The sequence below is a fragment of the Leptopilina heterotoma genome, unplaced genomic scaffold, assembly GCF_015476425.1.
Source record: "Leptopilina heterotoma isolate Lh14 unplaced genomic scaffold, ASM1547642v1 Lhet_287, whole genome shotgun sequence".
In the NCBI taxonomy this organism is placed as follows: Eukaryota; Metazoa; Arthropoda; class Insecta; order Hymenoptera; family Figitidae; genus Leptopilina; species Leptopilina heterotoma.
This window is the reverse complement of record NW_025110994.1, coordinates 1364623-1389706: the sequence shown is the minus strand read 5'-3', so window position 1 is coordinate 1389706 and position 25084 is coordinate 1364623. Positions and strand designations below refer to the sequence as shown.

General features: G+C 24.3%; 3 protein-coding genes across 5 annotated transcripts in view; 1 reads left to right on the top strand and 2 right to left on the bottom strand.

Moving 5' to 3' along the window:
• Positions 1 to 25084, top strand: part of LOC122504292 — a 616579-nt gene that overhangs the window by 31608 nt on the left and 559887 nt on the right. The window lies entirely within an intron of this gene.
• On the bottom strand, positions 4652 to 10632 carry LOC122504297. Its single transcript, XM_043615345.1, has 8 exons — positions 10213 to 10632; positions 9602 to 9881; positions 8983 to 9489; positions 8134 to 8220; positions 6844 to 6942; positions 6524 to 6747; positions 5251 to 5419; positions 4652 to 5125 (listed from the first exon to the last, which is right to left on the bottom strand). Exons 2-8 carry the CDS (start codon positions 9870 to 9872, stop codon positions 4977 to 4979), a joined length of 1506 nt encoding a protein of 501 aa, XP_043471280.1. The 5' UTR covers positions 9873 to 9881; positions 10213 to 10632; the 3' UTR covers positions 4652 to 4976.
• Positions 11580 to 15205, bottom strand: LOC122504295. The gene is made up of 2 exons (XM_043615343.1): positions 14724 to 15205; positions 11580 to 13661 (listed from the first exon to the last, which is right to left on the bottom strand). Exons 1-2 carry the CDS (start codon positions 14923 to 14925, stop codon positions 11635 to 11637), a joined length of 2229 nt encoding a protein of 742 aa, XP_043471278.1. The 5' UTR covers positions 14926 to 15205; the 3' UTR covers positions 11580 to 11634.

Genomic DNA, 25084 nt, shown 5'->3' with positions numbered 1-25084 from the left:
AAATATTAAAATTCTTCTCAGAGATTCAATTATTTTTATAAATTATAAAATTTATTATAAAATTTTGTAAATAGTGAAATTCTTTTTAGGAATCCAATTATTTTCATTAATAATTAAATTTTCACAGGAATTTAATTATTTTCAAACACAATTTTTATAAAATTTTTCGAAATAAATCAATTATTTAAAATGATTTTTATAAAATTCTTCCCAAAAATTCAATTATTTAAAAAAAATTAATAAAGTTCTTGGTAAGAATTTAAATATTTTTTTTTTAAATTTTGATGAAATTCGTCGCAAAAATTGAATTATTTTTAATTTCGGCAAAATTTAAATTATTTTTTCATTATATTTTCAATATCTACTATTTCAATAAAATTTTCTAAAAGAATTCAATTATTTAAAAAAAAATTTCTTATAATTCTACGCAAAAAATCAATTATTTTCATAACTAATTAAAAATTCATATAGGAATTCAAGTATTTAAAATCGCATTTGCATAAAATTTTATAAAAAAATTGTTTTTAGAAATTCAATTATTTTCGTAAATAATAAAACTTATCGTAGAGTTTTAAGTATTTTGAATAAAATTTTAATCGAATTCCTTAAAAATGTAATTATTCTCAAAAATTTTATTAAAATTAATAGAAGGAATTCAATTATTTAAAAAATTGTTTAAATTATTTGATTATTATTAGATAATAGTTGATTATTTTAATATTTATTTAATTATTTTGAAATGTTTAATACAATTTGTCGAAAGAATTTAAATTATCTTGATAAAAAACAAAATTCTTCTAAAAATTCAATTTTTTTGGGGGGGGGGGGGATTTTAATAAAATTTTTTGCAAAATTCAATTATTTTCATGAATAACAATATTCAACACATAAATTCAATTATTGTCAAAAGTAATAAAATTCTTAGCAGAATTTCAATTATTTTCACAAATAATAAAAAGTTTACAGTGGAATTCAATTTTTTATGAAAATTTTATAAAATTCTTCGCAAGAATTCAATTATTTTTGTAAATATTAAAATTCTTCACAGGAATTCAATTATTTTCATAAATAATAAAATTAATCGCAGAATTTCAATTATTTTTAATAAAATTTTAATCAAATTTCTCGAAAAATGTAATTATTCTTTAAAATTTTATTAAAATTCGTCGAAAGAATTAAAAAATTTGTTGATAAAATTCTTTATGAGAATTCGATTTTATAAGAAAATTCAAATATATTCAATAAATTATTTATTTCTGTATTTAAATAATTGAATTCTCGTAGAACTTTCTAATATAAGAATTGATTTAAAATTGAATTTCAATTAGAATTTAAGATAATAATTGAATATTATAGAATCAATAAATTTTCAATACATTTTTAATTAAATTTAATTATTTTCAAAAATTTTGTTAAAGCTCTTTAAAAGAATTTAATTTTAAGAATTATTTAAAAAATTTTTTTTTTTATTTTGAATAATTACATTCTCGTAGAATTTTCTAATAAAAATTGATTAAAAAATAAATTTCAGTTAAAATTTTAGATAATATATGAACATTAAAAGTATTATAGCCTGGATTTTTAGAAGTAATTGAATTTTGAAAAAGTTTCAATTTAAAATCTTTGAAAATTTGAATTTTTAATTTGAAAATTGTAATTAAGAACTTTTTCAAAAATTATTAAAAATAATTGATTTAAAGAAGAATTTTTGTTAAAAATTTTAGGAATTGAAATTCTAAATTGATAAATTTTTTTTTTTGAATTGAAATTATGAAAATAATTTTGAAAAAGTCAAAATAACAATATTCTTATAATATTTTTAAAATAATATGATTTTAACACTAGCCCATCTTTAATTATTATAAAACAAAGAAATGGAGCACGATCGAACACTCGGAGTGATCGATTTCTTTGTTTTATAATTTTGTTCTGAAGTATTTTTGTCTAAATTAATTAATTAATTAATTAATTAATTTAATTTAAATTAGAAAAAAAAATTAATTTAATTTTTTTAATTAATTAATTAATTAATTTTGTTTAAATTAATTTTTCTATTAAATTTTTTTTTAACCATCAATCTAATAACTATTTTATTTTTGTTCCAGGTACGTAAAAAAATTCTTTGCCTATACTTTTCCGTTCCAGTACAGTAAGTACTGAATTATATTAATTAGAAATATACAAAAGAAGTTTCGACTTTAAAAATATATTATTAAAAGGATAATTCAAAAAAAAAAAATTTACAAAAAAGAAAGTGTTTGAAATATTTAACTTTCGTACACAAAACATTCGCATTGAATAAAAAGAGACTGAATAAAACATTCAGACTGCATTATACAAAACTTTTTTAGTACTGAAAAAACTAACTTTTCAGTTAAATAGAAAAAAAATTCTCTCTCATACGATATGAACTGTATTTATCGTATTATACACTTTTTTTCTGATTCTTATCTTTTTTTCGCTTATCTTCCTCGTGCAGTGCAATAAAATATTATTTATAATTTTATCAAAATCTCTTCCCGCAGCTAAAATTTTATTTATATATTTTTTAAAATAATTTCACAGAATATATCGAAAGAACATTAATTGCTATTCTATTATGAAACATTAAACACGTTACCTTCGATTATTAGGTATATGGTTTATAATTTTATTACGTTTCATTACACACTTTGGTAATTAAAGCAAACAATTATATCGGTCTACCTCATGTTACATTTAATGAAATGGTTACTCTCGATGGTAATTTCAAATTCAAACAAGCCTATGGTAACAATCAAAAGACAAAATTGAAATACATCTGCACATTGTATTATTGATAAGCATTAATTGAAATTCGGTTAAACGCAACTTTATCAATATTATGCAAATAATTTTTAAAAGAAATTTATTTAAAGAAGTGAATAAAATTCTGAAAAATTGAAACTAAAAATTTGAAAGATTAAAGCTAAAAATTGAAACTAAAATTTTGAAAAATTTAAGCTAAAAATTGAAACTAAAATTTTGAAAAATTTAGGCTAAAAATTGAAACTAAAAATTAAATAATAGAAAAATTGAATAATAGAAAAATACAGAATTGAAGAAATATTTTCTATATCTTGTCTTTTCGAATAAAGGCGCAAATAATGGAAAATAAATTGACAGTATATACTCATTAAACCGTTGAAGTCACTCCATTAGATTTACCCTTTCAGCGTAATAATAAATAATAGAGTTTGCAAAGTAAGTTCGAATGCGAGTGATGTATATATTGTCTTACTTTGTGAGACCGCGTGAAGAAGAACGGATGCCGGATGTTTGGATTAAGAGATCGGTCTTTATGGCCATTCGTATACGTTGTACTGATGGATATTTTTTCACGTATCATTTTAAAATGGCTCTGCAGTGTACACGATATTAAATGCAAATGCATCCTGCAAATTATGTTATTAAACAAACCATTTTCCCCTGTTTACACAAAAGTCTATATACGCATATGTTGAATCAGCATAAACCACATGAATAAACAATACCAGTTTGAAATTTAATACATTTATGCCATTACACACCGCACAGCATACATTGTCTGTAAATATCAATTTTTTTTTCTATTTCCCGAAAGGAAAAAAATATTTAAAGTCTTTTCAATACTGTACTATACGTTTTTTTTTTAAATATTTGATTCATTATCATACTGTAGCACATCTATTGGAAACAATGTGACAGAAATATTTGTATTTAAACATTTATAAGTTTTATAAATTCTAAAATAACAGGCCTTGCACTCATCTATACTAAAATCTACTATTTGCTACTTTTTTAAAATTAATTATCATGTACGAAGCCTGAAATATTTTTAAAGACAATAGTTCAAATAAAATCGCATTATGTACCTGTAAAATTGAAAAAATGATCCATATTCGGTATTTTAGCCTTGTTGGATCAACTTAAAAATTTTGTGCCATATTTGAAGAAAATTGAAATAAAATAACTGAAGATAGTAATAGAAACGATATTGTACAATCTTCAATCGATTTTTAACAGTTTATTCATTTTTTAATTCTGTCTCTCGCTTTTGATAAAGAGAATCCATTAATTTCGCAACAATTACAAGGAGAGAACAAAGGCAAAATAAAAGTGGATCGTATTTCTTTTCTTTCGTCTAATATCCTCTCGCTGGCATGGCAGTTTAATAAACTCGTGCGTTAATTTTCTTCCTCGTCTACGATTGGCTATTCTGAAAATTATTATTCTTCTTCTTTAATTTATTTTCCGGCAATTGAACACTTTTCTTAAAACACTCTCACTTGTTCTTTGATGCAATTTATTACTGTAAATATTACTCTTAAGCGTGCGTTTAAAATCCGTGGGCGGGAGTTTATGAGTTAACCACTTTGGAAGGCGTCTGGAGAAAAAGGTGCGCGAGACGATATCATTAAAAAAGGAATAAGATAATAATATGAAGAAGAAAATGGTGAAGAAAGGAGGAGGCAGTGAAGAAAGAGGGAAGAAGTGAAGAAAGAGGGAAGTAGTGAAGATATATTAAGAATAATAAGAATAATAAGATAATAATAAGAAGAAAACGGCGAAGAAAGGAGGAGGGAGTGAAGAAAGAGGGAATTAGTGAAGATATATTAAGACCCATGCAGAAATTAAGATTGGAGTTTGATGGGGTTCTAGTCAGAAGTCCCTATCTGTAGTGGGGCACTGATTAGGGAAAATAGTTGGAACCCAACTACTTTCATAACGGTCATTAGATCGGGTACTGATCTAGTATATCTAGTCAGAAACTAGCAAGTAAAACTAGCTGATACCCCACTAGTGTAAAAAAGCGTACCCTTTTAGATTTTTATTAGTATTAATTGTAAACTACATTTAAATGACAATTATATTAGTTTTAATCATATTTATTTATAAATTGTAATACAAAAGTAATATTAGTTATTATTAGTTTAGAAATAATTTTGTTAACATAGAAATAAGAAATGAAAATGAATTTACTGATCTGTCTCATCTACTGCCCTAGCCTTGCGTCCACCTTCCCAATCCTTGGCATTTGGCAATACGGCTTTCAACTCAGCCAAGAAAGTTTGTTCATTTAAAAACAATCCTGATAGAGGATCTTTATGGCAAGTTGACATTGCAGCTGTAATGATATTTGAAGATTATTAAACTATAAATTTTATTAAATCACAATAATAATATAAAACAAAAATAAGATTGATTGATCATTTCAATAGAAAAGTAAATTTTTATGAAAGTCTTTTTTACCTATAATACAAGTTATCATAGATGTTTTCTTGAATATTAATTTATCTTTTGTTTTCTTCATGGCAACGTACTGAAGAGCCACGTTTTTTGATAAATATGTACGAAGAATGTTCGTAATTGTTTTTCGAATTTTTAAAGAGGGATCGAAGAGTTGAGGTAGTGAAGCAATCTAAAATAAATTAATAAAAATTAACTATTAATTATAAATTATGTATAAACTATAGAAATTAAAAAAAATAAATATTTTTAATACAGTGATTCCTATATCAGACTTAGCAGATAACAAATTTTAAAAAAGTATCAAAAAATGGTTACAAAATTGAAAAAAAAATTTGGCATCTAAAAAAATTCATTTTAGTCAATTTACAAAAATTTGATTATCTTTCTGACTTTGTATGCTCTGGGCTTATGAATCAGCGAATTTTCGCTGATTCAAATTTAGAGAGTATTTTTCTTATCCTGTTAGTAACAAAATATTCAATTATATTATCTAAAATTGAAAAAAATGCATTATTTAATTATTTCTTCAAATTGAACCTTTATAAAGAATTTTTACAAAATTCTTAAAAATAATTAAATTCTTTCGAAAAAGTTTATAACATTTTTAAGAATAATTTGCTTTTCAAAATAGTTATTTAAAATTTAATTAAAAATAACAAAAAACCTGCTAAGAATTTTGTTATTTACAAAAATAATTGAATCTTTCAATGACTATTGTTAAAATTGTTTCAAATAATTGAATTGCTGTGAAGAATTTTATTATTTGTGAAAATAATTTAATTTTTGCAAGGATTTTTGTAAAATTTTTTCAATTAATTTAATTTCAATTATATTGTATAAAAAATAAATTAATTTTTATAAATAAATTTTATCAAAATCGTTCAAAATAATTGTTCTCTTTTTAAAAAGTATTATAAAAATTGTTTTAAATAATTAATTTCATTCAGAAATTATGAAAATGGTATTTCAAATCATTAAATTATTGAAAAAGTTTTCTTATTAATAAAGATAATAGAATTTTTGAGAAATGTAAAATAATTTCTTTTAAAATTATTTATAAGAATTTTATTAAATTTTTTTATAATCATCTCTATGAATTACATTTACATTTTTGAGAATAATTGTTTTATTTAAACTATTAGAGAATTTTGGGTAGTGCCAATTTTCGAAAATGTAATATACTTAAATTTAAATTAATTTATAATGATCCTAATCGAAAGAAAGCCTTACTTGTGTTAGAATGTTAAATTGTTAAAAGATTTGTTGTACTTACAAACTGATTTTTAAACTCTTCTTTGGTTTCTAAATCATTGTCAAATTTTTGAAAATCCTCAAGCTCCTTGAAAGGCACATCCAATTTATTATCGTTTATAAATGTAAAATTTGATAAACTGGGTACTTGACCTCCAACATTTAAATGTGCATGTAAAAGCCTGAAATTTTCAGCGGATTCGCGAACATCAGTTTTAATATCGGAAATGCCAGATAAAATCGCATCTGAAAAAAATAAATATTAAAATAATTTAAAATTCTTTTCTATAAACTGATACAATGAATTGAATGAATATTATTGTAACAGTTGATTGTTCATACCATTCTGCTTTTTGATTCTTGTTAAAATATTATTGTCCTCCCTGTACGAATAAGGTATGCTGCTTGGCAAAGTTTGATGCTTCGGCAATTGTGGTGCCGCTAAAAACATGCAAAATTAATTAAATAAAATAAAAAATAATTACAAATAGTAATAATTGAATACTGATAAAGTAAGTAATAAGTAACCAGAGTGTCTAGTAATTTAGAAATATAAAATTCCCGGGTTTTTTCCAGTTTTTTCTCGGTATGTAAATAATTTTCCCGGATAATTGAAAACTAAAATGTTACTTTATAAATAATCAAATTTTTCTCCGAAATTCAATTATTTTCAAAAATTTTAATAAAATTGTTGGTAGAATTTCAATTATTTGCAAAAATTTTAATAAAATCGTTGGTAGAATTTCAATTATTTTCAAAAATTTTAATAAAATCGTTGGTAGAATTTCAATTATTTTTAATACTATTTTCATCAAATTTCTCGAAAAAAGAAATTAAAAAAAAATTATTTAATTTTGTGAAGAGAATTATTTATTTAATAAATTGTTTATTTTTGTATTTAAATAATTGAATTCTCGTAGAATTTTCTAATAAATATTTAAAAATGAATTTCAGTTAAAATTTTAGATTATAATTGAATATTGAAAGCATATCGTAAATTTTTAGAGATTATTGAATTTTGAAAAGATTTCGAATTAAAATCTTTGAAAACTTGAACTTTTCATACTTTTAATTAAGAATTCTGCGGAATTAATTTTTTTTTAAAGTTTAATTGAATTTTTTGTAAATATTTGAAGTTTTAAATTTCTTATAGGTATATTTAATTGAAGAATGTCAGAGTAATCGAAATTTCGTAAAATTAAATTGTAAACAAAAGGATTTGAAAATTCTCAAAAAACTTTTTAAAAAATTATTAAAAAACAATTGACTTAAAGAAGAATTTTAGTTGAAAATTGTAGAAATGAATAATCGAAATGATGAAAATAATTTTTGAAGAAGTTACAGTAACAAAGTAGCAAGTTTTAATTATTATAAAACATGAAGAAAGCGATAACTCCGAGTCGAAGTAATTTTATGTTTAAAACCAAAAACAGGTGTTAAGCGTTGAAAAAATGTAACTATTTTTTGCAACAACATAATAATGTACTTAATAAAAAAAATTCCCGGATTTAAAAAAAAATTCCCGGTTTCTCCCGGTTCGCTAGACACCCTGGTAACACTCAATGAAATTCTTTTAGAATATAACAATAAATAAAACAGAATGCTAATTTTATCTAGATTTTTCACTCTTACCATTAGTAGTTTTTTTAATATTATTCAAATTCTTGTTTTGAGAAAGTTTTGAAGATATCGAGTTTTGTTGTCCTCTCGATTCCAATGCTGTGAAAATATGTTTTCAAAGAATGTAATTCTAGTTTTATAGGATAAATAAAAAGCTAAGAAATTATAATAGTTTCAGAAGGTTCGACAAATACTGTTTTTAAAAAGCAAAAAATTACAATTAATTTTCTAATTTAAAATTTAGGACATATTTTTAACTGAATGTTAATAATAATGATAATAAAAATAATAATGAATTAAAGAAAGAGTAATAGCTTTGATAAAAGTAGCAAATGTGTTAAATGATAAATATTGATGATTTTTACTTATTAACTACTTTTTAAGAAACTTTAAAGCATTATTAACAGACGTTACAAAATATTAATAATTGGCAAACAATCAAAGAGTTAAATAATATATTAGAAGTAGTGGAGAATTTATTTATTTTTTTATTCATATTGTGAATTTGTAACAAAATCTATAAAAAAATTTCTTTCATTTTTTTCTTTAGTTTAAATTAAACTCTATTAATGTAAATAATAATAAAAATGTCAATAAAAATAATAACAATTCAAAAATTGTCTAACAATTTTTATAATATTGATCGAACTTTACTTTACTTTCATTTTACAAGATTTATGAAATTTGAATTGAATAATAATTATGATAATAATATGATAGTAATAATAATCAATAGACAAAAAAATTACATCAGAAATACTTATTTTTGAATATTTTTCACTTAGGATTCGCTTTAGTATAAAATTTATTTTTTCTAACCCTATGAATCCAGATTGTACATAATATTTAATTTACACTCACCAGTTATATTGCCGCGTGATGTACTTGGATAATATTGAGTATTCAATCCTGACGTTTGACGAAAGTGGACATCCTCGAAATCAGAACTATTATCTGAATCAATAATTTCCCGAGTTTTAGATCTTTTCTCTGGAATAGGGTCAGCCAAACTAGGAACTTCCAGTGCTCTTTTTTTCGTAGTCGAATCCGAATCAATAATTTCCTGAGTTTTAGATCTTTTCTTGGGAATAGGGTCTGCCAAACTAGGAACTTCCAGTGCTCTTTTTTTTGTAGTCGAATCCGAATCAATAATTTCCTGAGTTTTAGATCTTTTCTCGGGAATAGGGTCAGCCAAACTAGGAACTACCAGTGCACTTTTTGTTTTAGTCGAAATTTTAGTTTGCTTAGAACGAATGCGTCTAGTTATTTCTATAGATTTTTCTTCACCAGCACTGTCAACTCCTGTAGTATAAGCAAATTTTTCTGTTTCTAAAACTCTTAACTTCTGAAGAGCTTCTTCATAGGTTGCTGGAAAAATTTAACCATTATTAGAAATAGTCAATTATTGTACAAATAAAATAAACAAACACACTCTCACATTAAAAAAATTACTCAATATTTAAAAAAATTAATTATTTACCTGCATGACCTTTCAAGGTGATTGGATAAGCTGGCCAATCTGCAGGTGCTGGTGCATCAGCCTTCAATAAATCAGTCAATAATCTATGATTTTCATTAGTATATGGTGGTGGCATAAATTGGCACAGAAGCTCATTTTCTTCATCGTCGAAGAAAATCCAATCCTTGCATGCGAAGTCGATATCCTTAACACTATTTACACTGTTTTTATCAGGATATATGAATTCAAAAAGCAAGTATTTTTTGATTATTTTCCCTTTTCTCGGTGTCATTTTTCAATTCTACAAATAATAACATTTATTTTCAGTTAATTCATAAACTACGAAGTAAATGAATTAGAAAACATTTTTAGTTGTATTTAAAAAAAGTATGATCCTCAAGTTTTGAACGTTCAAATGAACGAAATATTTTTTGTTGAAAATATTTTTATGAATTACTAAACACAAAAAAATTTACAAACTGAAATTTTACGTTTAGAAACTTAATAATTAATTTTATTGGATAGAGACGCAAAATAATTGCAATAAAAATTTAATTTATTGAGGAAATAAATAAATTTCGTTCATTTGAACGTTCAGAACTTTATGATCTTAAAAATTCAACAATTCTAACCTCAATGAGTTTTAGTTTTCAAACTACAATTATGGGCCTATTAATATACTTTTCGTATGAATATTTACACTTGTCTTCTCTTAAAGAAAACCCGATCACTTTAATAATAATGAATTTTATATTGATATTTATAAATTGCAATCTATTTTCGTTAATCGTCGTTTCACAGAAATGATGCACACGTAAAAAAATAAATATGGCTGACGCTTGGATAGAGAAACACTTAAAACAAAGACTGAGTTGGATTTAAGGCATGGAACAGAAATAACAGCCAATCACATTAGTAGACAAGCGCATGAGCAGTTCAATATTTTCAAATTCTTAGCATCAGTTTTAATAAATAAAGGAACACGTGATATGGCGCTTAGATTCAAATTTATTAAAAATTAAAAAGTTTGAATTTTTATTTTTTAAAGTTAAAGGTGCTTTTACTGTTCAGAACAATGATGAGAAATAAAAACAAGTTAAAAATTATGTTCATTTTATAGAGAATTTCACTTCCTCATATAGGTAAAATTTAAGAAAAACTTTTAAATCTATCAATTATAATTAACCAATTAATAAAAGGAAAATTAAATATTTAAAAATCAAATAATAATAATTTTACAAATATGTTGCGAAATATGACTTTATATCAATCGAATCGTTTTTCAATTAAAACCTTTTTCGTAAAAGAAGAATGATTTAAAAATGACGATTTTCGAATTTATGGTAAAAAAAATAAAAGTATTTTTAAATGATATAAAAAATGGAAAATTGACATTTATGTTATAAATTGTTGGTAAAAACTTATTTTATATCGTATAAGTCAAACGATTTGGTATTATTCAGAGAATTTTCTTTACTCTTCACGTTGCTTTTCAAATAGATTTTTTTTAAATATCACACTTTTTAAAGAATATCTGTATTACAAATATTTTGATTTAATATTTCTAAAAAATTGTGTGCTCAACTTTAGATAATATACTAAACATAAAAAATTTTATAAATCGAATTCATTAACTGATTATTGTGTAGGAATGTAACTATTACTCAATAATTTTAACCGCACTTACTCAAAATTACGAATACTAATACATTTTATGAATTACATTTTCGTCGATGTTTTTGTCCCTTGATGCAGTTTATACAATTATTCTTTTAACCATAATTGAAAGTATTTCTTAATTTACTTTAGAGGTTTTAGTTTAGTATAATTCCCTTGTAGATTTTAAATATTTGTTAAATACATTTTTAATAATAATGCAAAATAACAATTTATTATATTTTTAAAAAGAAACCTACAATTCTATGAACCAATATTTATAATTTAAACGCATCAATAATTTATTACAACCGTAAGAAGTGAAAAATACAAATATATCCAGATCGGAAGGCGTGTTTAATATAATATATTTGTATATTTATTTTGCATTATTGAATTCAATGAAGTAAAGGAACAACATACACTTTTTGTGGCCCATTTTCTGTGAATGATAATTGCAGCTTTACAACTTTTTGAGATATTGCTGCAATTGAATAAATTTTAATGTCTCTCATTGGAAGGTGATTCAATTTCCAAATATTAAAAATTTCTGAATTCGTCGGATATGTGTACAATGGTTTATCTTTCCTCCAAATTTGACATTCCACTTTTAAATTTTCATTTTCATTGTCATTGAAAATCTTTTTTATACTCACAATTTTATTGTTATTCAAAACAACAATATTATTAGGAGGTAATGAAGAAATTACCATTTCTTTGTACTTAACTTGTACAATACTACCATCCTTATTTGTTTTTAAAATTGTAATTGGAGGAGGTATTGTTGTTTTATTCTTAGAAACGAGTGTTTGTTCTTCAAATAATCTACGACAAACTTGTTGCAGGGTTTTATTTGGAGTGCGAAGTTTTTTTTTCAATTTTCCAAGAAAATTTTCGAATGAGAAAGCACTTATTAAACTGAGGTTACAGTCTGCAGTTATAACGTCATCGGCAACGTGGGTGAGATGATGTGCATTTAGAATTTGGGACGTAGCTCCATAATAATCTTTCATAGCCGTAAAAAAACTTGTTAAATACAGTTTTGCATGATCATTATAAGTTCGACAAAAAGAATCTGAATGTAAAATCCTGGCAGCAACATGTAACAGAAGAAAATGATCATACAAATTTTGCGGCAAAAGGTCTTTTAAGATTATTGGTCCACAATATAATAAAAAAAAACGCAGTTCCGTAGCTTTCCACTTTGCGAAAAAAGAAGTCGATCTGGTTTTTCGTTGGAATTCAATTGGAATCTGCGTTTTTAGAAATTCTAATCGTCTGGACAATTCAGCTCTGCTTCTGACACTTAATTTGCAATTTAATTTGCCATTCAACCAATAATCCATTAATTTCTTCATGATTCCACAGAAGAAAAGATGCATCGAATCCAACATAAAGATAGACACCATGTCTATGTGAGGAATAATGTCTAATAAAGGTGAAGGTCCATGATGATACTCAGGTTGGCGAAAATTTCTGAACGATTCATTCGTTCTCTCTACTGCATCAGTAGTCGGATAAACTGTTCTTCGTTCAACTCTTTCGCCAACAACTTCACACCTTTCACATGCCTGAATACCCCCATGTCCTAATGTGCGTTTTAAAAAAGATCGAGCAGGTGTATCACAAATTATACATTTTAACTTTATTCCGAAATGTTGCCCTTCTATCATGATACCATCAATATTTAATCGATTAAATTCTTCAACGAATGGAGCTAAGAAATCTTCCACACTATTAGGTTTAGCTTGCCCAAAAAATATGCAAATCGGAAATACTTTGTACACATCAGGGTTGAAGTGAACTTTTCCTGATACTACCCAAAACTGACCATCTCCAGATTTATGTAAGGGTAAGCCATCACAACTGACTTGAAGTTCGATAAAATTATCAATATGTAATGCAGGATTTATGCACATTTCTAAATTATTTTGCATTTTAAAATATACAAATTGACCCATCTTTCCTTTACAGTCTTCCATATTAATTATAGTATACCGAGCATCGTTTGTGTGAAGAAATGTTTTTGCAGTTTTGGGCAGAGTTGGAAGCAGATCTCTCAGAATTTTCAGTAAATCATCAAGATCCTTTTGATTGAGTCGTAGACTCCACTCACGCAATCTTTCTACTACTGAAGGAGGATTTTCCGGTACATGCTCTTCCTCTTCAACGTTTCCTAAATTATCATCGCCAAATTCATCATTGGAAGAATCGTCCGAAGTATCACCATGAACAGCATAATAATACCTCGCTAAGTTGTCGCCGTCATAATCGTCATCATCACTAATAACCTCTTCGCTTTCTACAGAGATTTCCTCCCTTCTCCGGTCATAATCGTCAACATCACTGATAAACTCTTCGTTTTCTACCGAGATTTCTTCCCTTCTCTCTTCGGCTTCGTTATTTTGACTCATTTCTTCGACATCTATAATTATAAAATTATCAATTGAACAAATAATTAAAAATTTTCAATTATTATATATAATTACAAAATCCCAAAATATTAAAGAAAATCATTTATACTTATAACTCACTACTATTATTAAAATTTACTTTTATCTAGAGTTTGTCAGGTTTTGTAATTTCATGTATTTATTTCAGGATATATTTACAGGGTTCTCACAAGTTTCAGTTTATCAATTTCCCCTGACAAAATTCATTCTACAGGAAAATATGAAAGTTTACGAAAGATACGTAAAAAAAATGAAATTTAATAATTTCTAAAAATTACAATTATAACCCTTTTTGAATTCAATTATACACAATGGAAAAGTTTCCAAACAATTGAAATTTTGGTAAAATCTTTTAAAAATAATTGAATTTTTGAGAAATATAAATAAAAATAATCAAATTTTTGAAGAATTTTAATAATAAATATGACCATGATTTTTCAAAAATTTTAATAAGTCTTAAAAAGTAAATTTTCATAAATTTCTATTTACTTTGTCCGAAGAACAAGGAATCTTAAAGAAGTATGAAAAACCAATTCTAAAAATTAGTTTTTAAAAATATTTTAATGTAATTTTTCGAAAATAATTAAATTTTAATTAAAATGTTGATCATGATTTTTTTCTCCAAAATGTTAAAAATTATTGTTATTTGGATGTACTTGAATTTTTAAAAATTCAATTATTTTTAAAATTTGCAATTAAAATTTTTCAATTTTTTAAAATAATTCGAAAAAAGTCTCAGTTTTCTAAATTTCCCTGACAAACAATTTTTCCCTGACTTTACTGACATGTGGCCACCCTGATTTAATAAAATCTACATACCTATTCTAATTACATTTCATTAAATTAAATAAAGTTACATTTTACTTTAAAGAACTATGTATTTTTATTAAAAAAAAAAATTGTTCACTTTTTTTTGAAGTGCATAGAACAAAAATTTAAACACCTCTCAGTCTATAGAAATTATTTATTATCTAAAAGCAAGTCTTCACTTCTAACAAGCAGTCTTAATTTAGTACGTATTATTAAATAATTACCTCTGAAATTGTCCAAGTTTTCATTTTCAGATTGTTCGGACACATACATAACCTCATCATTTCCATCACTATGATTATTGGTCGGCTCACTGGATTCACCCTCTGCTCTGGATTCGTCGCTTAATAATTTCTTTCTCGACCGAAATTTTTTACCTCGTATTCGTCCTTGATTACGAGATCTTTTATTTCCTCTGATATCCATTTTTATATATAAATGCAATAAAAGCAGCTATTCTTTTTATACTGTCAACAACATTGTAGGTATACAAACGTCACTTTCACTTTTAGTAATAAAAAGGCGCATGCGCAAAATCATGTGCACAATCCTTAAAACAGTTTAAGCTAACTAGAACCTGACTAGTTTTCAAGTAGGATAATTTGATGTTCATTTCCAAATCGGGATCCGATTAGGCCCTAAGTAGAATTTATGATCAGAAAGTAACTAGGTAGAATCAAGATTATCTAGATATAAAATAGGGTAAAACTATTCAAAGCCCTACTTGTATCTGATCAGTATTTACTAGTCTAAGTTTTCTGACTAGGATCTAACAAAAGCCCAACTTAAAGTAGGGAGAAATGGGGAAATTTCTACATGGGGAATAATAAGATAATAATAAGAAGAAAACGGTGAAGAAAGCCACAGTAAAACGTGAAGTGTTAAAATAACACCAGAATGAATTAAAATAATCTGCAACAGTTTAATCTCTCTAGGATTAAATTAACACCAGAAAGGATTAAAATAATCTATTTTGGTGTTATTTTTAACTATGAATGAAATTTTACTTTAAATAAAACACCAAAGACAACGATTTGTAAAAATTCAACGAATTTAGCTTCTCCAGGGAGAATAGTAACTTAGTTACTAACTTACTAACTAACTTAGTGACATAGTTACTAAATTCAATTGTGTTCAAAAATTTTTAAAAATTCTCGTCAAAATTTCAATTCTCTTTATAAATAAAAAAATTCTTCTCTGATATTCAATTATTTTACCAAATTTTAATCAAATTCTTGTCAAAATTTCAATTATTTTCAGAAGTTTTCTAAAATTTAATAATTTTCAATATCTACTATTATTTCAATAAAATTTTCCAAACGAATTCCATTATTAAAAAAAATTTGAATAAAATTATACGCGAACATTCAATTATTTTCATAAATAATAAAAATTTTGACAGGAATTCAATTATTTACAAATTTTTTTTATAAATTTCTTCGCAATAATTCAATTATTTTCATAAATAATAACATTTTTACAGGGATTCAATTATTTTTATAAAAAATAAAATTCTTTTAGGAATACAATTATTTTAATAAATAATAAAACTCATTGCAGAATTTAAATTATTTTTAATGCAATTTGAATCGAATTCCTCGAAAAATGTAATTATTCTTAAAAATTTTATTAAAATTCGTCGCAAGAATTTAATGATTTAAAAAATTTGTTGATAACATTTTTTATGAGAATTTAATTTCAAAAAACATTAAATTAATAAATTATTTATTTTTGTATTTTAATAATTGAATTCTCGTAGAATTTACTAATAAAAATGATTTTAAAAATGAATTTCATTTAAAATTTTAGATTATAATTAAATATTAAAAGCATTATAACGTGGATTTTTAGAAATAATTAAATTTTAAAAAAGTTTCAAACTAAATTCATTGAAAATCTTAATAAAATTTTTAAAAAACATTACATTTTTCAAGAAATTCTATTGAAATTGTAATAAAAATAATTAAAATTCTGCGACGAGTCTTATTTATAAAAATAAATTAATTCCTAATCAGAATTTTATAATTTATGAAAATAATTGAATTCGTGAGAAGAATTTTAATATTTACGAAAATAATTAAATTCTTGCGAAGAATTTTATAAAATTTTGTTAAAAAAATGAATTCTCTGAAATGAATTTCTTAAGGGCATTTGAACCATTATGACGTCATAGGTTCTGCAAAGCATGTGTTTTAAGGCTGTGACGTCATCATGGTTCAAATGCCCTTAAAAGTAAATTTTTTTAAGGAGCTTTATTAAAAGTTTTGAAAATAATTAAATTCAATTAAGAAATTTAATTAAAAATGTATTTAAAATCTATTGATTCTAATGTTCAATTATGTCAAATTGAAATTGAAATTGAATTTTAAATCAAATTCTTATTAGAAAATTCTACGAGAATTCAATTATTTAAATAGAGAACAAAAATTAATTGAATATAATTGAATGTTTCTTAAAATTCAATTCTTATAAAGAATTTTATCAACAAATTTTTTAGTAATTGAATTTTTTTGAAGAATTTCAATTAAATTTTTAAGAATAATGACATTTTTATTTATATAAATAAAAATTATTTTTGAAAATTATTGAATTCATAAAAATAATTTTTTCCTATAAACATTTCAGTTAAAATTTTAGATTATAATTAAATATTAAAAGCATAACGTGGATTTTTAAGAAATAATTAAATTTTGAAAAAGTTTCAAACTAAAATCATTGAAATTCTTAATTTTTCATATTTTTGACAAACAATTCTGTAGAATTAATTCTTTTTAAAAGTTTAATAGGATTTTTATTGAAATTATTTTGAGTCTTTATTTTTCAATATATATTTAATTGGAGAATTTCCGAATAATTGAAATTTTTGTAAAATTGAATTGTAAACGAATGAATTTGAAAATTCTTATAAAACTCATCGCAGTGTTTCAATTATTTTTTATACAATTATAATTGAATTCCTTTGAAAAAAGTAATTATGTTCATGCAAGTTTTAATAAAATTCGAAAAAAAATTCAATTACTTAAAAATTTGTTACTAAAATTCTTTATGAGAATTGAATTTTGAGAAAAATTCAATTATTCAATAAATTATTTACTTTTGCATTTAAATAATTAAATTCTTGTAGAATTTTTTAATAAAAATTAATTTTCATTTCATAAAAATTAATTTCAGTTAAAGTTTTAGATAATAATTGAATATTAAAAGCAATATAGCGTGAATTTTTGGAAATAATTGAATTTTGTAATTAATTTTTTGGAAAAAGTTTAATTGAATTTTCCTTTATATTATTTGAAGTTTTTATTTTCTAATATGCATTTAATTAAAGAATTTAGGAATAATTGAAATTTCCTGAAATTGAATATTGTAAATAAATGGATTTGAAAATTTCCAAAGAACTTTTTCGAAAATTCTTAAAAATAATTGATATAAAGTAAAATTGTAGTTAAAATTTTTTGAAAATAATAATTAAATTGAAATAATGAAAATAATTTTGAAGAAGTATAATATTCTTTTAATATAAAATAATGATTTTATTACTTGGTCATCTTTAATTATTATAAAATATGAAAAAATCGATCACTCCGAGTCGAACACTCGGAGTTATCGATATCTTCATGTTTTATAGTTATAAAAAAATTTAATGAACTAAAATTTCATTTATTGTAAAAAATAACATCAAAATTGATTATTTTAATTTTTTTTGTGTTAATTTAATCTGCAACACTTTTTAATACACCTCACGATTTACTGTGTGAGGGAAAGAGTGAAGAAAGAGGGAAGGGGTGAAGAAAGAGGAAAGTAGTGAAGATATATTAAGAATAATAAGATAATAATAATAAGAAGAAAACGGTGAAGAAAGGGGGAGGGAGTGAAGATAGAGGAAAGGGGTGAAGAAAGAGGGAAGTAGTGAAAATAATAATAAAAATAATAAGATAATAATAATAATAAAAATAATAAAAATAATAAAAATAATAATAATAATAATAATAATAATAATAATAATAATAATAATAATAATAATAAAACCGGTGAAAAAGGGGGAGGGAGTGAAGAAAGAGGAAAGTAGTGAAGAAAGAGGGAAGGAATGAAGAAAGAAGAAAGTAGTGAAGAAAGAGCTAAAAAGAAGAAAGAGGGCGAGAAATTAACTCTGTGAGAAAGAGGTGAAGAAAGGTGTGTAATACTAAAGTCGCGGGGTGAAAATGAAAAATCTTCGGTACGACTTTCATTGGATAATTTCGAAGGAGCATCCAAGACAGAATGATTAATGTGCCCGTGGAAACGTCCATTTTCTCCAATCTCAGTGTCGACGGGACTTTTCCCCGAGAAAACTATATCTAACTTAAGTGTCACAAGTTTCCTTATTTGCTTCTCTTCTTCCGGTTCGTTGGTGAGAGAATTAAAATTTTTCTCCATTCACACCAAAGGACATCAATTATCTACTGAAGTGAGTTAAATTTACAGGCAAAAACTCTGCGGTTTATGTTTCTTCGGGGCACAAAAAAAAGGAAAGAGCAGGATAAAACTTTTAAGTGCTTCAACTATATAGGATACATTAATTATCACGTAGAAAGTTGCGAATAGAGAGAAAGAGAGAGGAGAGATACTTTATTCGAAATTTCGTATCTACCAATAAGAAAACTTTTAGCGAATTATTATTTTTACTGAAAATGAAGTAAAATCGTGTGTCGAAGTCGAATTCAATTTGAGAGAAAGAGGTCCTTTTGCAGGAAATGGAAGATTATGTGTTTGTTGTAAAATATATGATTAAGATGAAAAATTGAAGGAAGATGGTAACAGATGGAGGAGCCGGTCGAAGTTACTTATAATATCCATGAGTCGTTTCAACTCCCTTTTCTTCTTCTTCTTTTTCTTCTTTGACTTCTTGGCCCCCGAAGGCATTCGACTGTAGCATACAGTTTGCATTTAAAGATAAATTGCCAAAGTGCAGTGGTGACATAAATCAAAAAATAAACGCAAGCAGATATTACGGAACGCGTCAGAGTTGAGAGGTTATAAATTGTCCAGTTTGTTCATATGATGGGGATTAACTTCTGTCAAAAAAAATTTGCTTTCTAAAGGCAAAAAAGTAAAAGAGTTACTTCAATATTCAAGGTTATGATAAAAAAGAATTTAATTTTGTTTTTCACTTTTATATCAGACTTTTGCCTGATTTCCAGTAAATTTTGATTTTTTTCCCTAATCCTAATAAATGTTCTGCGATTCACTCTAAAAATTATTAGATACTAAAAAAATGCTCGATTAGATTTATTTACAAATTTCTTAAATTTTTAAATAATCGAATTCTTTTCACGAATTTTAATGAAGACTTCTCGATGAAAATTTCTGATGAACTGATTCGATAAGTGACTAGTAGAAACTGATGATGAGGTCCAAATGTAATTTTCAAGTTATATTAAACATAGCAGATGTAAAGTAAATTTTCCAAGTGTTGGTCGAAATGTTCACCTGGGGCTTTTTGACGGAAACGCATTTCCATGATTCGCTCAACGCAAATATGCAAACCAACTTTTCACTCAGTGTGGTCACGAGGAATTTACCCAACTTTATTTTCAACTTGATAGAGTATGCACGAATAGCAGAATAATTAGTGCCCTCACTGAATTGTGAGAAAATGGCCCAAACATTATAAATTAAAATTCAGTTTCTCTCCTTTAATATATTGTGGAATAAGTGTATGTTGACCACCAATTATACCGATTCAAACATTACACGAAAGATAAATCCAATTTTTGGAAAAATTTTTTTTTTCTTCTGTAGCGAGGCACATTTTTTATCTTCTTTTTTTATAAAATTAAGAAAAAGGTGAAAGAGGTAGAGGTCGAAGAGCCGGAGCTAAAGTAGAAGCTAAATACAAAAATAGCGATAGATTTTCTTAAGTGATGTTAAATCTTAATGAAACGAAAATTTAAGTTACGTAATTAGAGCAAAAGTGTTAGTAGCAAATTAAGTTCGGTTGCAGGATAAATCACGTATTAATTTAAAACAAATTACAAGACATTTTGTTGGGAAAATTAAGATATTGTTTTTAAATCTTAAAGAGACATTTTTAGTGTATTATTTTTCGCCTCTACTTTAATTTTCGCTGGGTACAGACGAAAAATACTGCAAGTTTATTCAAATTACTTCCCATTAAGTTTAGTGTAAAATTGCCGCATAAATTCCTAAGAGTGTAGTTTTAACTGGAACGATTGTAGCTATTCTTCTTTATAACATGTTTCTTGGCACATGCTGCACTCGAATACTTGTCTCGATTCTCTCAGTTCGCCTTTAACCCCCGAGGATTTTTCTTCTCGTTTTAAATTTACTCTCTCGTCTCAAGTAGAAAGTCGAAAACGATTTTTTTTTCAAACATGTATATGGGTTTATATTTTTTTTTTTTAAAGCGAGTTAGTGAAGATGTTAAAAACGGATCCATTAGAGTTTTTCCATTGCTTGCTTCAAGTGGTACAATGTCGCTTGGTGTATAAGGGATCAAGAATGCGCATTTTCACATTCATGTACATTACCCTATGGTCCCTTGAGTCGTGGCCACTCGGAGCTTGAATAAAAGGAGACACCCTCCACTTGTTTTTTAACTCCCTCTCTCTTTTTCTCCCTCCCACCTTACCTACCATTCACACTCCCTGATTTCTTTCAGCTTATTATTCATTTAGGTCTTTTTTCAATTTTTTTTTTTTACTTCAAATTACCTTTCTTCCTTGTTGACATTATCTTTCTTCTTCAGAATAAGATAGGTGGAAATTGGACGTAAAATAAAACTCAACTCATTTTTTTGTTGCATTTCATTGTTGAATTTTAATTTTTAATTTTAAAATAATTGAATTTTATTACTTTTGAAAATAATTCAATTCTTTGGAAAAAAAAACTTATTTTCTAAAAAGAGAAAAAACTATATTTAAATAATTTCTTTCGGTGATAATTTAAAATTTCCATATTTTCCTTATAGATATTCGAAAAGTCGCGCAAGGACAATATTTGTCAAGTGATAATGCCACAGTGAATTGAAAATATCGAATTACGAATGTGTTTTGTCGCAAAAGGTCGAAGGTGAATGGAGGATTGGCTTACGGAAAGTTGATCTATCGAGTTTTTCGTACTACACGTATATTTTCGTATATATGTGTGTAAGCTTTCAGAATCATATTGGCGATGTTGGAGAGTTTGGTAAAATGAAGAAAAAAAAAGGAGAGATGGAAAAAAAAATGTCCCATGAGATCATCGTCAGGAAGTAACGTCTCACTGATTCTATTACAAGCTACTCAGGTTTTGAATCATTATCGGATCTCGCGATGCTAGTTGCCACACTGGGGACACTTACTAAAGGGGTTTCAAATCCATCCCCAATGTCTTTTATTATTTCAATGATTCGTATTTTTTTTGCTACCCTCACGTGTATATAATTCATCAGAGATTTTCAGTTAATTTTCAATTCTGTAAAGAACTTATTCAATATTCATTCAGAATTCGATGTTTTGTTGAAATTGAAATCGAATTGTCTGCTGTTTTATTATTATGGTCTTTCGATTAAAATTAGCTGCGATTTCAGTTCGTATAGGGATTAATACTATAACTATATAATCAAATTTTGAATATTGAAACTGAAAACTAACTAAATTAACACTAAAAAAGATTAAAATAATCAATTTTGGTGTTATTTTTTACAATCAATGAAATTTTAGTTTATTAAATTTTCTTATAACTGTAAAACATGAAGATATCGATAACTCCGAGTCTTTGACTCGGAGTGATCGATTTCTTCATATTTTATAATAATTAAGGGTAATCAAGTAATAAAATCATTATTTTATATTATAAGAACATTATACTTTTTCAAAATTATTTTCATTATATAAATTCAATTATTATTTTCACAAATTTTTAACTACAATTTTACTTTATACCAATTATTTTTAATAATTTTCGAAAAAGTTCTTTGGCAATTTTCAAATCTATTTATTTACAATATTCAATTTTATGAAATTTCAATTACTTCTAAATTCTTTAATTAAATGCATATTTGAAAATAAAAACTTCAAATAATATAAAAGAAAATTCAATTAAACTTTTTCGAAAAAATTAATTTCAAAATTCAATTATTTGTAAAAATTCACGCTATATTGCTTTTAATATTCAATTATTATCTAAAACTTTAACTGAAATTCATTTTTATGAAATGAATGAAATGAAAATCAATTTTTATTGGAAAAATCTACAAGAATTTAATTATTTAAATGCAAAAGTAAATAATTTATTGAATAATTAAATGTTTCTCAAAATTCAATTCTCATAAAGAATTTTAGTAACAAATTTTTGAATAATTGAATTCTTTTGAAGAATTTTACTAAAACTTGCATGAACATAATTACTTTTTTCAAGGAATTCAATTATAATTGTATGAAAAATAATTGAAACACTGGGATGATTTATATGAGAATTTTCAAATTCATTCGTTTACAATTCAATTTTACAAAATTTCAATTATTCGGAAATTTTCCAATTAAATATATATATTGAAAAATACAAACTTGAAATAATTTCCATAAAAATCCTATTAAACTAGTTTTAAAAAAGAATTAATTCTACAGAATTGTTTGTCAAAAATATTAAAAATTGAGAATTTTAAAGATTTTAGTTTAAAACTTTTTCAAAATTTAATTATTTCTAAAAATCCACGTTATGCTTTTAATATTTAATTATAATCTAAAATCTTAACTGAAATGTTTAGGTAAAATTATTTTTATGAATTCAATAATTTTCAAAAATAATTTTTATTTTCATAAATAAAACTGTAATTATTCTTAAAAATTTAATTAAAATTTTTCGAAAAAATTCAATTACTAAAAAATTTGTTAATAAAATTCTTTATAAGAATTGAATTTTAAGAAACATTCAATTATATTCAATTAATTTTTGTTTTCTATTTAAATAATTTATTTCTCGTAGAATTTTCTAATAAGAATTTGATTTAAAATTCAATTTCAATTTGAATATGACATATTTGAACATTAGAATCAATAGATTTTAAATACATTTTTAATTAAATTTCTTAATTGAATTTAATTATTTTCAAAACTTTTGATAAAGCTCCTTAAAAAAAATTTACTTTTAAGAAATTCATTGCAGGGAATTCATTTTTTTAACAAAATTTTATAAAATTCTTCGCAAGAATTCAATTATTTTCGTAAATATTAAAATTCTTCTCAGGAATTTTATTATTTTCATAAATTATAAAATTCTGTTTAGGAATTAATTTATTTTTATAAATAAAACTCGTCGCAGAATTTTAATTAATTTTATTACAATTTCAATCAAATTTCTTGAAAAATGTAATGATTTTTAAAAATTTTATTAAGATTTTCAATGAATTTAGTTTGAAACTTTTTCAAAATTTAATTATTTCTAAAAATCCACGTTATAATGCTTTTAATATTTAATTCTAATCTAAAATTTTAACTGAAATTAATTTTTAAAACAATTTTTATTAGTAAATTTTACGAGAATTCAATTATTTAAATACAAAAATAAATAATTTATTAATTTCATGTTTCTTGAAATTAAATTCTCATAAAAAATGTTTGCGAAGAAATTTATAAAAAAAATTTGTAAATTGAAATTTTGACAAGAATTTGATTAAAATTTTGTAAAATAATTGAATTTCGAAGAAGGATTTTATTATTTTTGAAAATAATTGAATTTCAGGGGAAAATTTTAATTATTTATATAAAGATAATTGGAATTTTGACCAGACTTCATTTAAATTTTTGAAAATAAATAAATTTCGAAGAAGAATTTTATTATTTTAAAAGTAAATTGATTTTTCGACAAGAATTCATAAAAATTTTTGAAAATAATTGATTTTTGTCACAGAATTTTGCTATTTTTTTTTAAAAATAATTGAAATGTTGACTATTTTTTTAGATTTTTTTAAATCAATTGAATTTCTGCGAAGAATTTTATTATTTATAAAGATAATTGAAATTTTTACCAGAATTCTTTAAAATTTTTGAAAATAATTGAATTTCGAAGAAGAATTTTATTATTTTTAAAAATAATTGATTTTTTGACTTACTAACTTACTACTCTCCCTGGAGAAGCTAAATTCGTTGAATTTTTACAAATCATTGACTTTGGTGTTTTATTTAAAGTAAAATTTCATTCATAGTTAAAAATAACACCAAAATAGATTATTTTAATCCTTTCTGGTGTTAATTTAATCCTAGAGGGATTAAACTGTTGCAGATTATTTTAATCCATTCTGGTGTTATTTTAACACCTCACGTTTTACTGTAAAAAAGTGTCCCCAAGGTGGCCACATTCAAAAATTCACAGAAAAATTAAAAAAATAGTTGCAAAAATCAATTTAAGGTAATTTTATTTGAAATCTATTGTTTTTGGCTTATAATCACAGAAGCAATAGTTACAAACTCGGTTCTTTGCTTATAAGAAGCCATTCTAAAATATTGTTAATTATTCATTCTATTTCATATATTCAAAACTAAATTACTTTATTATTCATCATAAAATTTCCAAATCGATAAAATTTACATTTTCCATAATATATTTT